The sequence below is a fragment of the Indicator indicator genome, chromosome 27 (genome assembly GCF_027791375.1).
Source record: "Indicator indicator isolate 239-I01 chromosome 27, UM_Iind_1.1, whole genome shotgun sequence".
Classification (NCBI taxonomy): domain Eukaryota; kingdom Metazoa; phylum Chordata; class Aves; order Piciformes; family Indicatoridae; genus Indicator; species Indicator indicator.
In genome coordinates this window covers 13,173,596-13,188,720 of record NC_072036.1, presented here as the reverse complement: position 1 = coordinate 13,188,720, position 15,125 = coordinate 13,173,596, and the positions used below count along the sequence as shown (strand labels likewise).

At 48.7% G+C, this 15,125-nt stretch overlaps 1 protein-coding gene across 1 annotated transcript in view; it reads right to left on the bottom strand.

The window, feature by feature from the left end:
* The window catches only part of SIM1 (SIM bHLH transcription factor 1), a 42,878-nt gene extending 31,043 nt beyond the window's left edge, over window positions 1-11,835 (bottom strand). The window contains exons 1-2 of the mRNA XM_054393108.1: window positions 11,661-11,835; window positions 486-568 (exon numbers count right to left, since the gene is read on the bottom strand). Coding sequence (XP_054249083.1) covers window positions 486-568; window positions 11,661-11,835 — 258 coding nt within the window. The remainder of the gene's footprint in view (window positions 1-485; window positions 569-11,660) is intronic.
* Between the last annotated feature and the right edge of the window lie 3,290 nt (window positions 11,836-15,125).

Genomic DNA, 15,125 nt, shown 5'->3' with positions numbered 1-15,125 from the left:
TTGGTGGTAACCGCCCATACTCCTTAATGTCTCAAACCTGAGTGGCTTTTCGAATGTGCTCTACCTGAGTTGCGTCCGCGCTAATTTCTGTGCCTGCTGAGCCCGCCTGTCCCGCCCCCAATACGTTCCTAGAGTCTCTCCCTGGCTCTGCACCATCCTGAGCTTCAGCTAATCGGCGGGACTTGTCACCTTGTTAATTAATAATTGGGGACAAAGTCATCGTGCTCCTGTATCCTGGCACAGCGGCGTTTATTGTGAATTCCTCAGTGCGGACCCTGCTGTGGACGATGCTGGGGCCAAGGAGTACCAAACCACAGCACACACTCAACCGAGACAATTCCTTTCTGAATTTATTTCCCCCCACACACCTTTTTACTACACACGTGAACAGTTAAAAATTAGTCAAGGTGGCAATTAAAAGCTAAGAAGAGGGAATGATTTCTTTAATCATTAATACTATATGGTTGTCGTTTCCAGACCAATACCTGCAAAAGATGGGATCCTAGTTCCCTTCCAACATTATCCAGAGGGCTGGTTCGGCTGGAGTGGCCCCAGGCTTCTCCGAGTCCTGTTTATTTAAGACCGAAGGAAAAAAAAAAAAAAAAAAAAAGTGAGGAAACGAAAAATTGGCTTCTGTTTGAGACAAACTTTTTGTCAATGTTTTGCTTGTGTTCGTTCTACAACTTGTACACAGAAAAATCTTTGTAGGACTAGGCAGGGTTTCGTTGCACAGAGAAGTTTCTTTTGTGGATTTTTTTTTTAAGGAAAAAAACTCCTAACCCCCGTGAGAGAAAAACACCAAAATACCTATTTTGAGTTAACAGTGAAGTTTATTTCTAAGAGCTAATTAGGGAACCATCCTGACAGATTTAAAAAAGGGCTTTTTAGTGCTCTCCTCGGCTGCTTCAACTTGGGTGAAAGCACTTTTCTCCTCTCGTCACCGAAGGGACCCTGGACAACCACCAGAGCTGTTTAAAATGAAAGAAAGAGGTGTGCTGGGGAAGACTTTGATGTGGAGAGAAGGATGCGGTTAGCCTGGCAGGATGGTGTCTGGGAAGGGGAAGCTCTCGGCGGTGGCCGGGCAGAGGTGCGGAATCGGTCATGGCAGCACACCGGTGGTTCCTGTCCCTGCAGAAGGCAGAGCTTGGTCACCATCTGTCAGGACATTAGCCAGCAGGCTTTGAATGGAGAGGGACAAGGATGGGTTAGACCCTCTGCTCGCCAGAGATCCCTTTCCATTCTGATCTGTGACATTTTCGCTCACAGAATGGGTTGGGTTGGACGGGATTAAAGACCATCTAGTTCCAACCCTCCTTCCATAGGCAGGGTTATCTTCTGCTACATCAAGCTGCTCAAAGCCCAATCCAACCTGTATGGTGGAAATCCTCTCATCCGGAAGGTTTGTAAACACCTATTTCGGGAGGGAGAGAGAAGAGACCAGATGTGATGCATGCAGCTCTTCCCGAGACCCGTGTTTAAAAACTTTCTTTTCCCTTTTAGTGATCCTCATCAAAACCTGCCGACGGTTTGACGGCTTCCAGAAGTGACTTTGGGACAGCCCAGCAAAGTCACTGTCTGATGGCTTGGACCTCCCTCATGCCCCACGGAGCCGAGTCTGAGGGACTCACCTCCCACCCCACCGCCTGCTCAAGAGAGAGGGACCTGCTTCTGCCTGCAGGGAGGGATGATCTACCCGCAAAGAGGGATGTTTTACCTCCAAAGAGGGACGATCTATCCCCCCAAGAAGAATCATCTGTCCCCAAAGAGGAATCATCTGCCTCCAAATAGCCCCCTTCAAAAATGAATCTTTCCAGTCCTCTCTAATGTTTCGGACGCCGCCTGTTTTCCTCCTATGCAAAGTGAGGGGGAATAAAAGCCAGATGGAAATTACTTCACCGGCGTAAAACTATTTCTTTACTGGCGATGCCTTTTCACAGCCTCGTTGTTGCTGAAATAATTCAAACAGGGAAGTTAAAACCTTTCACGCTTATGGCATGAACTAAGGCTCAGCCTGACACGCACAGACACTAAAACAGAGTGAAAAAGAAAAAAAAAGATCCAATTCCTGATGTCTGGCTGCGGTGCTGATGGCACGGGGGAGGCGAGAGCTGAGCCGGCGAGGTCTCCTTCCCGCAGTGGCGGGGCTCGGAGAAGACAAGACCCCGTTTCCCAGCTATTTCGAGACAAACAAGCGAGGTGGCGACAGCAGGCAACCGCCGGCATCCCCTGCTATTGACCGGTTTCACCCAGGTGTTTGCCGGTCTCAACAACACCAACGATTTCCTCCGCCCGCTTCGAACGGGGCATCCCACGGTGCCCGCCCTGCCGCCTCCCCCACCGCCGCAGGGCCGCAGCCGTGTGTCCCTCTCGTCCCCGCCTTTCCCTTTCACGCTTCTCTCTCCTTTCTCTTTAACTTCCCAGCCCTACAAAGGCAGGGGCACCTCTCTGGCCTAGCCTCTACCCCGCAGCTTCAACCAGAAGCAGGCTCCTTCCCATTAATTTCTCCTCCCCAATTAACGGGGACTTTTGCTAATTCCCTGCACTTCCCTCTTCCAAACTGGGTGGACCTGTGAGGGATGTACCAGGGGGCTTCACAGGTACCTTTACCCTGTAGCCAAGAACCAGCTACCAGGACAGAGGGTCACCTTACCCCGCCTCCCCCGAAATCAGCAAAGAGCTGGCAAAGCCTGAGCAGCTTCCAGGGAAAGTGAGAAAAGAATTCGGCTGTATATTTGTTTTTTCGCAATTCCTCAGAGGTTTCCCTGCTGGAGAATCAGCACAGCCAGTTAGAGCAGCGCGGGGCCCAAGGCAGCTCTTTGCGACGTGCCTCGCCTCTGCACCGACGCCCCCCACCCCCACCCCCCCCCCAAAAAAAAAAAAAAAAAAAAAGAAAAAAAGGAAATTTGAGTGACAGATTTCTGTATTCAGGACTAAACCTGCGACTCCCCACCTATGATTTAAGTTGCTTATTAATCGAAGTTTACGACTCTAATTATTCTCCTTCTAAAAGGGAAAACAACCCGACGCCGGCGCGTTAATGAACAGCCTCTGGGCATAGCAGGTGAACCCCCCCCCAGCTCCCGAGGAGGGCGGTTCTTCACGGGGCGCTGAGCTCCGGTGCCAGCCCTGCGCTGCTGGGCTCTGGCTGTTAGTGCTTGAAAATTAAACGTTTTCACTTCTCTACCTGAACAGGCTTTTTTTTTTTTTTTTTTTTTTTTTTTTTTTTTTTTTTGAATTGCTCTCACCAGACCAGTATTTGTCCTTCCAGATGATTCAGGCACTTTCACGTCGAAGACTATTCCTGTTCACTGCCAAACTCAGCCTATCCCAAATCGACGGGTTCTCCTGATGCCCCTTAAATACTATTTTTAAAGATTAGGCGAAAAACCCCCTCTCCATTAATATTCTTTTTTACCACCCACCCCACCACTGCCGCCTATTCGCTTTAACATCCAATTTCCTTTTATCGAGGGGGGCAAACTGTGATTTCTTGCACTTGACCCACCGCAGAAAATTCTGCAAATTCTTTGATTGTCTATTTAAAACAAAACAAGGAAATCAGCTCTCCCTTTCGCTTCAGGATTACGGTCGGAAACAAGATCTAAAGATTTTCTTGTAATTTGGAGAGCCAAGAGCATAATAGGTTTGGAATAGAAACAAGCAGCTTTGTGAAGGGAAGGATAACTAAATCGGGTTTTAGGCAAAGGATTTTCCCAGCTAAAGTGGCCGAAGACAAAGGAAAACATAATCTATTTTGGAAGATTTCCAAGATATGCCACATTAACCTTTAGTAGATAAAAATTTGCTTTCTTCCCTGCGCCCCCTCCCCCTCCCAAGGTCTGGTTTACCATATTTACATAAGTAGTCTTAGAAGGGATGTATCTATTAGGGATCTAAGGAGCTAGCGAGCTCACATTTCATTCGGAAATAGAGGCGAAGTTTTACTGTTGCTTAATAACTCTCTGCATTGTAGAACCATTTCCATTTAAATACCCCCGACCCACGGATTACCTCCATGGACTGGCTGCATGGGTTTTGTAATTTCCTGAAAATGAGATTTCGATTTATAAAACAAGAAACCAATTAGTAACCAAATGAGGCGAAGTAGATCCACTAAAATTGACCTAATCCCACAGGCACCATTTAGGCCAGTTCTTGGCGAATGAATGATGAGCAACCGTCTAGCATAAACTGGAGGCATCATCCAGCTGTGTTATTCAAGCAGCAAGAATAAACGGATCGAGCTTTTCTTTCGGAATGAGTTTGATACTCTTGACAAAATGTAGATTATAGGCTCCTTCCTAACAATCTCCTCCACTCTAGGAATTTTTTTTTCTTAAGAAATTAAACAATTTGGGCCGCAAGAAAGTGTCTGCTGTCAGAGGGGGGGGAAGGGGGGGGAAGGGAAAGAGAGAGAGACAAGAGAATGGGGAAAAAAGAAAAAAATTAAAAGATAAAAAAAATAATTTTAAAAAGAGGAAAAAAGAAGAAAAATAAGAAGAAAAAATGAAAGAAAAAAGAGAAGAAGATATAGAAAAGAAAAAACAACACAAAGAAAGAAAAAGGTAAAAAGGAAACAAAAAAAGTAAAAAGAAAAAATAATTTTAGCTGTTGCTTGATTGGCAAACACCCTCGTTACCTAACAGGGTGCGCAGAGCCTGCGCGGAGCCAGCGTGCTGACTCATCGTTTCTCCCAGCACTTCCCAGTGGAAAACCACTTCCCTTTCCACACCAAAGCATCTCCATCAGCTTCACGGGTCCGCCTCACCAGCGGGTCCGTGAGAGATGCCTTCCCCCTGTCGTGTCCGCCCCTGGCGCCCTGCACACCGGTCCCCACCGCCAGCCTGTCCCCCGGAACGGCTCGAGGCTGCGCTGGCCCTGTCCTTCCTCTCATCCCTTGATTGGTGCGAGCCTCGAGGCAGCCATTGGAGGGGTCGAGTGGGCATCGTCCCTACCCAGTGTCGATAGTGTCGCAAGAAGCTCCTCTGTCCCACGGAAGGAGGGGAAGAGGTTCCCCAATCATTCCTAATTTGATCTAGGGAAGACGAAGGAAGCGGGGAAGAGGCAGGAGCAAGGAAATGAGATTTCAGGAGGCCCGGGTAGCTCCTTGGCCCTGGCAGCTCTCTGGGTTATTTGTTTCTCTCCGAGAAACTGCAGCGCAGAACTCACCACGACCCCCCTCCTTTGTCTGGCAAAGGGGAGGGGGGGGGTGGTGGGTGGTGGGATGGCCAAAAGATACAAACCCTTATCTACTCTGTGTTGATTTGCTGGCTTTTCAAAGCGTCCACTGCGCTTTCCCAGCGGACAACCCCTCCTGGAACCTCCGCGGAACCCGCATTCAGGGGCGGGGGGGAGAAAACAACCGTGACGAGGGCGATTTGAAGCCCCCCGCCACTCCTTTTAAAAAAATCACTTAGTGCTGAGCCCAGCCCGAGCTCAAGATTTCTTTAGGGGCCAGGGGTGGGTGGGCAGCTCCCTCCAGGCCCTGGGCACCCCCCTCCTAGGGACATCCCCCTGAGCCCTGCCTGGCCGCACTGCCCAGGCCAGGCACAGGGGCGAGGGTTGCGGGACTAGGGACAGCGGAGCCGGGTGGATGTGTGCTTGAGGACAGGGCTGCCCTGGCAGAGTTTTGGTCTGTCGCTGAGGGCAAGAAGAGGCGCAGGGGGCTAGCCTGGGGCCGCCGGGGCAGCATCAGAGACTTTGGCTAAGCCGGCTCCAAGGAGTTCCACCGCCGTTCCGCTTCTAGACGCTTCCTAAAACGCCCCCGTCCCCTGTCCCCCACTCTTTCCTGGGCTCGCCCCGATCCCAGGCCGTCTCGCTTTTGTTCCAGCGCGTTTGGTTTTGCCCTTTAACAGGCGCTCTCCGCCCGTTCAAGGTGGAAGAGCACAGCTCGCCCGGGATGCTGCCCCCGCAAAGCGACGCGGGACCTCTGGGCGCCTCCGAACCCGCTGCTCGCCCCTCCCGTGCCTGCCCCGAGGCAGACTGGGCCCCATGGAGCTAGGGAGACTGAGAAGGGGCTGGGGCCCCCTCTTCCCTCCCAGCTTCTCAACCTGCTCGGAGAACCCACTTTTAAAGCTTTAAGGAGGGCCACGGGCAGCTGGTAGAGCAGCACCTTCCCCATCGCCCCTTCCTGGCACTACTGCTGCCTTATACCCCTCTCTGCTGCGGGAGGAAGCGGGGCACGGAGGGTTGTGTGGGAAGAGGGAGTCAGCTCGGTCTCCGTTTTCAACGTGGGTCATTTCTGTTCCCATCTTCAGGAAGGTCGTTTGTCCTAAGGGCGTGGGGAAAAATGACAAATAGAAGGTCCGGAACCGCAGGGACAGGAGCTGCACGTCCTGATCACCGCCAAACGAAAGGGCAACTGGATGTTGTATGGAGGAATTAGCTTGATTCGATTAACCATGTAATTAAATCGCCTACCGCCAGCGATCCACTTCGCCATCTCCCAGCGCCCGACGGGGCTGATTTCTCAGTTAATTCAGCAAGCAGTGGTTAATGATAACTCCAAATCTCAGCCAAATGAGGCTTCTGTGAAAGAGTGGGTCGCCGTCGGAGGGTTCAAATTAAATGGAATAAGCTATGTTAAAAAAAAAAATTAAGAAAAAGGAAAAAAAAGAGGAAGATAAGAAAAAAAATAAAAAGCGCTGCTTACTTCCAACTGCCTGCGGAGGCCATTAGAAAGGTTTTGTAAAGATTTATTATCTCGGTAAATCACATGTGTTCATTCGAAGCAGGGAGAAGTTAACATCCCGCTTTCTTTATATAAAAATGATAACAATAGGGAAGGAAAGTCCTGTTGTCTAAACAATCTAAACAAACAACCCTATTAAGAAAATGGTAGCGGAAATAATACCGAGATTGAAGGAAATCCCAGCGTTTGGGCACACGCAGGATAACGGGATTGCGCTCTGAAATGCAAAAAAATGGAACTGTGCTCAGATTGGAGAGAGAGGAGGAAAAAGAAAAAAAAACACAACAAAAAAAAGCAAAACAGAAAATCAATGACTGAAAAATCAAGGAAATTTTCCAGCGCAACTAATTATTTGCTTCTACAGAAGACACAGATTTAAATCGCCCTGTTCTGAGGAAACTGGGAAGGAATTACACCAATGCACTTGGAGCACACGCTTGAAAACTATCTTCCAGCATGACCACGGTTCCATGCTACTCGAAAGGAAGTTTCGGAAGAAATTACGATTTTCCCCCACTCACCCCATCTCACTTAGCATTCTTTCTAACACATAAATCTCCTTTTCCAACGATCACGTTAGTAGTGTAGTTGTACGCTTCACGTTTTAAGTTCACATCAAAACCGGAATTAAACAGAGAGTAAACTGCAGCTTAAATGAGAAAAACTTCTGTAAGAAAATAAACACTGAAACCTAATGCTCAATCATTTCCCTTAGCAGTAAGAAAAACAGCACTAAATCACCTAGCCACGTGGGAAACGGATTTTTTTCCCTTTTTTTCCCCTGTTGATCTCTTCCCCCTTTAAAAAAAAACAAGGTTAAGGGTTTCGATATTGAAATGTTAACCATCCTGATTCGGCAAAGTTTATGTAAACGGAGAATCCTCTGCTTTTGTCTCGAAAAAAATCAAACCCTTCTCCGTGCCGAAATGATCCATCCCCACTAGGACAGGGACTAGGAACCCTCCTGTTCCCCTCTCTGTTCACAGAAAGGGAATAGGACCCTTAAAATATTCCTAAGTAAAAAATGAAAAAAAGGGGGGAAACTGGCAAAATCCAACCAACCAAGAAAAAAAACCAAATAAAAAAGGAAACACCAGAAAAACTACCAAAAAAAAACCCCAAAGCCAAAAAAACCCAACCCCTCAAAAAACCCAAACCCACAGGAAAAAAAAAAAAACTCCAACAACCAAATACCAAGAACAACAACAAAACCCAAAACAAACCCACACACCAAAAAAATCTACTTATTGTGCCACTTTGGGGTTTTTGTTTGTTGGCTTGGTTTTGGTTTTTGTTTGTTTGTATTTTGTTTTGGGTTTTGCTTTGTTGTTGTTTGTGGGGGGAGGGGAGGGTGAGCTTGGGGTTGTTTTATTTCCCCTTCCCTTCATTCTGGATACTGGCGAGGGTCAGGCAAGAATTACCTCGCTAGCGACCACATCGTTTTTGAAGGAAGCTCTTTGACATCTCAGAGATTTATTTACAGATTGTTTTTTTAAGTTTTCTTTTAGGCTACGTTTCTTGATATTAATTATTTAATGTTAAATTGCAATGGTAGGATTTTTTTAAAATTAACATTAACTCAAGAATGAATTTATCAGGAAGTTCTGCTTTAGAAAAAAAAAATAAAAATAATATCTTCTTTACTGTCCTCAGCAATCTTCAGCCTTTCTGAAAGCTGTCTGCTAGGTTTTCTCCTCCTGAGACAGAAGAGGTTTAGCATTGAAATAATGCAAGCTACCTAAGCCGCTCAACACTTTCTGCCCTTGACAAGTTTAATCTTCTGGGGACCCAGTAAAATGAAATCAGGGGTAGAGAGAACGACCCAGGCAGTTCAACAGCTTGTAAGTATTACACAGCAGTTAAGAGAAGGAGCTCGCTGGGGAAAAAAAGAAAGTCTCTGCTCGGTTTGTCCATTTTATTTGGCGGCTCTGATTTGTGTTTAGATTTCTGGATGTGAGATTGACACGGTACCAAGATTATTGTGTGTGTGGCTCTCCTGCCATTTTACTCCTAGAAAACTCTGTTGTTTCCAAACCGAACCCGGAATCTACCGACCTCCTCTCTCTCAGATGAACCCTTCAGACATAAAAATAAAAGTACACAGAGAAAGGCGCCCTAATTCTTTCTGCCTGTCCCCCAGTCCTCCGCCCCGCATGTAGACCTTCCTGTCCGTGACCACTCACAAGCAGCCCCCCGTGCAGACCCTCTCCGGGCAGCTGGAAATTCGCTCTGGTGCCGGGAAGGGGGGATATGAGTTAAACACTGGAAGGACAACCACGCTTCTCTCTCCTGGCTCCTTCAGCATCTCTTTGAGTGCATGACAGGACACTGCCGTGCTCCCGAGCCTCCTGCTGCCCACCTCCAGCTCTATGCCCAAATCGTGTAGCCTGTCACCATGCTCGTATTGCTTTCCTCCCCAGAGAAAAACAAGCAAACGGACACCCCCCCTCCCTCCCCCAACCCTCCCTCCAGTAAATCTATCCAGCATCACTACCCTGCCTTTCAGACCGGCTTTTCCTTTTGGGACACAATTTCCCCGGCTGCCGCTACCTGCCCTCCCTTTCTAGCGAAGCAATGACTCTTTTTTTCTTTTTTTTTTTTTTTTTTTTCCTGGCTGGGGCCACAGAGGGACCAGGGTCGTCCCCGTTCCCCCTTCTTGGGAACAACCCCAAAGAGCCGACGCACAAGGACATCTGCACCGGGCCCCCCAGCCCCGCTCCCGGAACCCCCGCCGCTCCCCGAGGTTGCGGAGAGGGGCGTTGGGCTCGGGTCCCGCACGGCCGCAGCACCGGGAGGCCTCTCGTGGGCGAGTCGGTCGTGATTAATCGCGACATCGGGGAACTCGTAGATCCGGTACCAGGCCGGGGTGCTCTCCCCTCCTCCTTCTGTACCTCGGAGGTGCGTAGGAAGAGGATCCCGGTAGGGCCACGGCCCTACGCAGGGTGCGCGGCCCCGAGGGCTGGGGCGGCAGCAAGCTTGGGAGAGTCGAGCCCTTTTGGTGCCTGCTCGCTGCCTTTCTGTTTAATTTGCAGTTTGGCTTTAATGAGGCCGCTAAGTCTCAGCCGCCCCCTCGGTCTCCGCGCTCGAATTAGCATCGGCGGCGGGCGGCAGCGGCCCCGGCCCTGGCACACTTGGCCGCAGGGTTCCCCAGGGCATTCAAACATCCAGAGCGGCCACCGAGAAACGGGGATCAGCTATTCTTCTCTTCTCGTGATTACTCACAGCCTACAAGCAACACCATATGCTTCTTCTGATCAAACAACCCGCTACATAGGCAGCAGTAATTGACGAGACCTGCTGGAAATCACGCAGAAAGGTAGCCCACTGAGACCGCAGGAGTTGACAAATCATTGCTAATAATCCTTTTAGGAACATCACGGGCATCAGAGTTTGCGATAGCTTTGTTTTTATAAAGTATGCGCTGACAATATAAAGGACAACTCGGTCTCTTTTGAAACTGTCCTGCATAATGATCTTCAGGGTGGCAGAGCGCAGTGAAGTGGCTTGATGAGCTTTAATTATTATTATTTTTCTACAGGATTCATTTGTCCCTTTTTTTGGTTCTATGTGACTGGGAGGTATGGAAGATTGTTTAAATAAACTATTGCAAGATGCACTAGACTAGAAATCACTGCTGTGGACTTTAAATATAAACGTTTATACGTGACCACGGTGGGTACCTCAAGTCCAAATGAGTCTCTGGTTGCATAATACACTTTTTAAAAGTAGAATTAGGAACATTAAAAAATAGAATCAGGACCAGCAGTTACCAGGCTTAATCAGGTTGAAAAACAAAACCAAAAAACAACAACAAACCCAAATGAAGGATCAAACCGTCCCAAAGCCAACGCAAAACAAACCCAGGTCATTGTGGCCACTCTTGATTTGTAAAACAGAGACAGGCAGACCGATCAACTCAAGGTACAGACACGGGAAGCACAGAGGGATGTGGCTCTGTTACTTTCTTATCTGAACACCTTCCAACAAAAGACACGGCTTTTTTTTTTTTTTTTTTTTTTAAACTTTACTGGAGGAGTGGGGGACAAAAAAAGCTTTTAGTCCTTTTTCTTTCCTCTCTCAATCGAATTGACCTAAATCAAATATTCACGAAGTGGGTTTGATGCTTTGTTTGTTTCCCTACGTTTTCCTCCTCTCTCTTTTATAAAATCAACAAAGTGAGAACGCGGGAGAACTTTATCCTGTCTCTCTTAACTTTCTGTGCTGTTTTGGTTTTGTTGGCAGCCACTCTAGAGGTGCCAAGACGGTGACTTTAAATCCTAATTCTGCTCCAAAGCAGGTCACCCTGTACGACACTACTATTGCTAGACAGACAGGACCGTGGAAGTCAATACCAAGTTGACTGACCATGGAAGAGAATCAGGCCCAGACTGATTTGCGCAGTACAAAGCGACTGGTAAAATTTTCCGAGGACGCTTAAGGCCCCCAAACCGCCCCAGTGATGCTCAGGGCGAGCCCCACGGCATTGGCGATGCGGTTTCATGTTGTATTTATTTAGGCTGTGTGTGTGGGCAAGCGTGTGCCCTACCTGTACACCGCACCTTCGCTCCATACTTGAACTAAGCCTTGAGGACTTTGCATAGACTTATGTAAATATTTACCCATATATTAACTCCCCCCTTAGCCTGACTATAAATAAGGGTGAATCGCCCCCTCTTTCTCCACACACGCGCTTGGCGGGGGAAGCACATCTTACTGGGGGAGACTGGGGGGAAAGAAAAGCCTTATTTGCTTTAGCAAGGCTCAGTGCCTTCAAGTGTTGACAAAAGCACCTTAAGTCCCCAACCAAACCTGCCGGCAAAGTATTTACGCCTGAAAAAAGTGAGAGCGGAGAGCGCCCTGCCTCCAAGCACACCACTCCACGCCATTTACCTCTGGGTTTTTTAAGTAAAAACGACAAGAAACACCTAAATCGGAATGGAAATAGAGGCCGGCAAGCATTCCCACCTACCTTCTGGAAAAACCACCCTCATTTTTAAATAGCTGGTGGTAAGTCTGATTATGGATGCTTTGTCCAGCTGAGAGGTGATAGCGGAGGGCAGGGGTAGTAATTTAGCCAGTTCATAAAATTCGCTGTTTTCTTTCTCCCGTCTAGTCCGGGCGGCATTTTTAGACTTCTCTTTCATGATGTTTTTTTCCCCCCTTTCTTCTTACGATTTAAACTCCAGAGATTCATCCAAAGGTGAAAGGGAAACTTTCAGCTGCGCTTCATCTCTCCGGAGCATCAGGCTGTGGTTCTGAGCACGGCCATTGCTCTCACGCCGTTCAGCTGTGTAGAATGTAAACAAAAACTGAAGACCAGAGAGGTGTTCTTTAAAAAACAAAAAATTAAAGGTGATTCTCTGAAAGCAGAGTCAATCGGACGGAAAAAGGCATTTATCCAATGCAGCTCAGAAACTCCAAGCAATTGCAGGAAAAAAATATATCTAAAATTAAAAAGCTAGAAGCTTGCGGCACCACACAGCAACCAAATGAGGTGTTTCTGGCCTTTTTTTCCTACTCATGGCGGGCAGCAAAGCTCCTCGGCAGAGCCTCATCATAATCCCGTTTCTTCCCGTGATCCGCTGTCAATCCGAGCCCCGAAACGCTGCTTCCAAGGGCGCTGGGTGACTTCCCGGGAGCCTCTGTGAAGACAACAGCAAGTCCTGAGCCGAGACACATCGAGGAGCTGCGGGAAATAATAACCAGCAGCCAAGGCTCCGGCAGGGGTAGGTTGTGTTTGCTCCCACCAGAGAAGAAAGAAAAAAAAAAAAAAAAAGAAAAAACCAAACAACCCCCCAAAAGTCTCTTTTCCCGTCCGGCGCAGCTCGGAGCAGTCTACCCCGCACCCTCCTCCCACAGTCCTCATACCCCCTAGCCCAGGTGTGGACTGCATGGGCCAGAAGGAAACCAGCCCCTGGCTCCCGGCAGAGGCGGAGAAGTTACCGGCTCAGTGCTGCCGGGGTTGCGCCGGCCCCTCCGCGCCGCACTCCCCCGGGCTCGGATCTCCCCGGTCCCGCATCGGGGCAAGCGTTTCCCATCCCGGAATAGTTCTGCTTTTTCTTTATTTTTCCCCCCCTTTCCCCCTCCCCTCCTCACTTATTTTTTCGCTTCCTTTTTAATTTGTTTGTTATGCTTCCCTTTTTTTTTTTTGTCTGTTTTGTTTCCTTTCTTTTGTTTTTTTCTCCCCTTTCTTCCTTCCCCCCCACTTTCTTTGTTTCCTTTCCCCCCCCCGTCTTTCTATTTTCCCCCCCCTCTTTCTTTTCTCTCGCTCTCTCCGTTTTTGCTTGTTTTGGGCCTTTTATTCTTTCTCTCTCTCTTCTCCCCCCCCCCCCCCCTTTTTATTTTTGTTTTCCTTTTTAATTTTATCCTTCTCTAGTCTGCTTCCCTCACTCTCCACCTGGAATCGAAGAGGGGTGGGTTAGTGGTGTCCTGCCTACCCCAGCTGCACCTCAATCAGGAGAGCCACGCTCTGCTCACCCTTACCCCAAAACCCTAAATCCCCCCCATAACATCGCATTTTTTCCAACCAAATTATATCTTTTTCCTCTTTATTTTTTTCCACCGGCCTTGCTACCCCGCATCCCTGAGGCTCCTCGCTGAGGCTGGCAGTTTGTGGGTGGGTTGTGATCTGCTGGTTTGTACCTACCTTGAGTCCCTGAGCCCGGCAGCCTGCGGAGAGTTCTCCCGGGGTGAGGAGCCCAACTCTTTAATTGGCTCATTAATGGCACGGGGAAAAGTTTGCGCCTGTCACTGCTCCTGACACCAATGGCAGACAGACATTGCCGCCTCTCCAGCCTCTTTATCGGCTCCCAGGCTCTCCCTCTCTCGCATAACGGGGGTGGGGGGGGCGGGGGGGGCTGGTGGCGGTGGGGGGCGCGCTCGGTATTAATGAAGATTCCCTAATTTGCGGCTGAGAAATGCCTAATAACTTCTTGATGGCTAAAAGCCCTTTTAGCACAACTTCATTTCTCCCCTAGCCACCCCCCCTCATCGTAGCCCCTCCGGCCAAGCCCTCCCTTAATGCCACTCACGGACCCACCTCGCTTCCCGTTGGCTACCACCACCCAGTGCACGGAAGCTTATTGGTGGAGGCACCATGACGTCACGGCAGGCCGGGCACAGCCCCCGCCCCTCTTTCTCTCTCTTTCCCCGAGGGGAGGGGTCGCGATGTCCCTTCTCGCTCCCCTCGGTGCATACCGGCCTGCTCCACTTTATTGTTATTTATTTGGGGTTTTTGGGGCCATCGCCATCCAAGCGAGTCTCCGGGCTCCCCTGGGGATTGTGGGTTGTGAGGATCGGCTGTTTTATTCCCCCTCCCGCCCAAACTCCCGAAGGAAATTATCAGCCCCCAAAACCCCTCCCCAAGAAAGTGGTCGCTCTTGGGAGAAATAAGCTGCAGCCGCGTCCCCTGTCACACCCTTCCACCCCTCCTTTTAGGGGGTACGGTTCAGCCCAGAGGTGATGCTCTGTGGGACAGCGTGAGCCAACTGTCAGAGTGTCGGGGGGAGGAGGAGGGAGAAGAAAAAAATTAACAAATCTTCTTGCTACTCTCTGAAAAAAAATCCCCACAATCAATCTTTCAAACAGACAAAAAAAGAGCAAAAATTACCCCAAACTCAATCCTTCTGCAACAGAAGAGATTGAAGAGATACTTCAAAACTGCCTGCAAAGTCGATGTAGAACGAGGTGGTGCTGTAGTAGGGTCTTTCATTCACGGAGAGTGGGACTACTCCTCATGTCCCTAGTCCCCTGGTAAAAAAAAAGCCCCAGCCAACCAAAAAACCCAATAGAAGCAGCTCCTGAAACTGTTGGCTCCTAAAAAGAGTAGTTGGAGCAGAAAGAGAACGCCTGGCGGGGTGGTGGAGTATTCCCTAAAACCATAAGAGACCCTCAAAAGCCTGAAAATGTTGTCAAACCACTCGGTGAGAGACTTCGGCTAAAACAGTTGCTTAAAACGAGATTGTACTGGCGATGCAACCGTCGGGATATTTCAAGGAAGAAGAAATGATCTAGGTTTTCGAAACAAAATATGGGGAAAAAAAATCTCAAACCACTAAAATACCCTTGGAAGCGCAATGTCCGTTTTGCTCTATGGAGGGCTGCAGCTTTGCTGCTTATCACCTTAAATCTCCCTTCGGTTAACAGCTTTCCCTGTGTTCATTTGGGTAAATAAAGGAAGGATGGAAGGAGAGGCGTTCAACAAATCCTCTGGGTGTCCAGGCGTCTACGAGCAGCAGAGAAATAGATCCACCTAGCCTCAAATGTTCTTTTGATTGTCTTGTTTACCGAGGCGACCCGTTGTTAAACAAACAGAAACGCGAGTCATTCAGTGAAGGTGTGGAAAGAAGGAAGGGGGAACGAAAGAAGGAAAGAGAAAAAGGAAGGAAGGATAGAAAAAGAAGGATAGAAAAGAGGAAAGAAGGAAGGAAAGAGA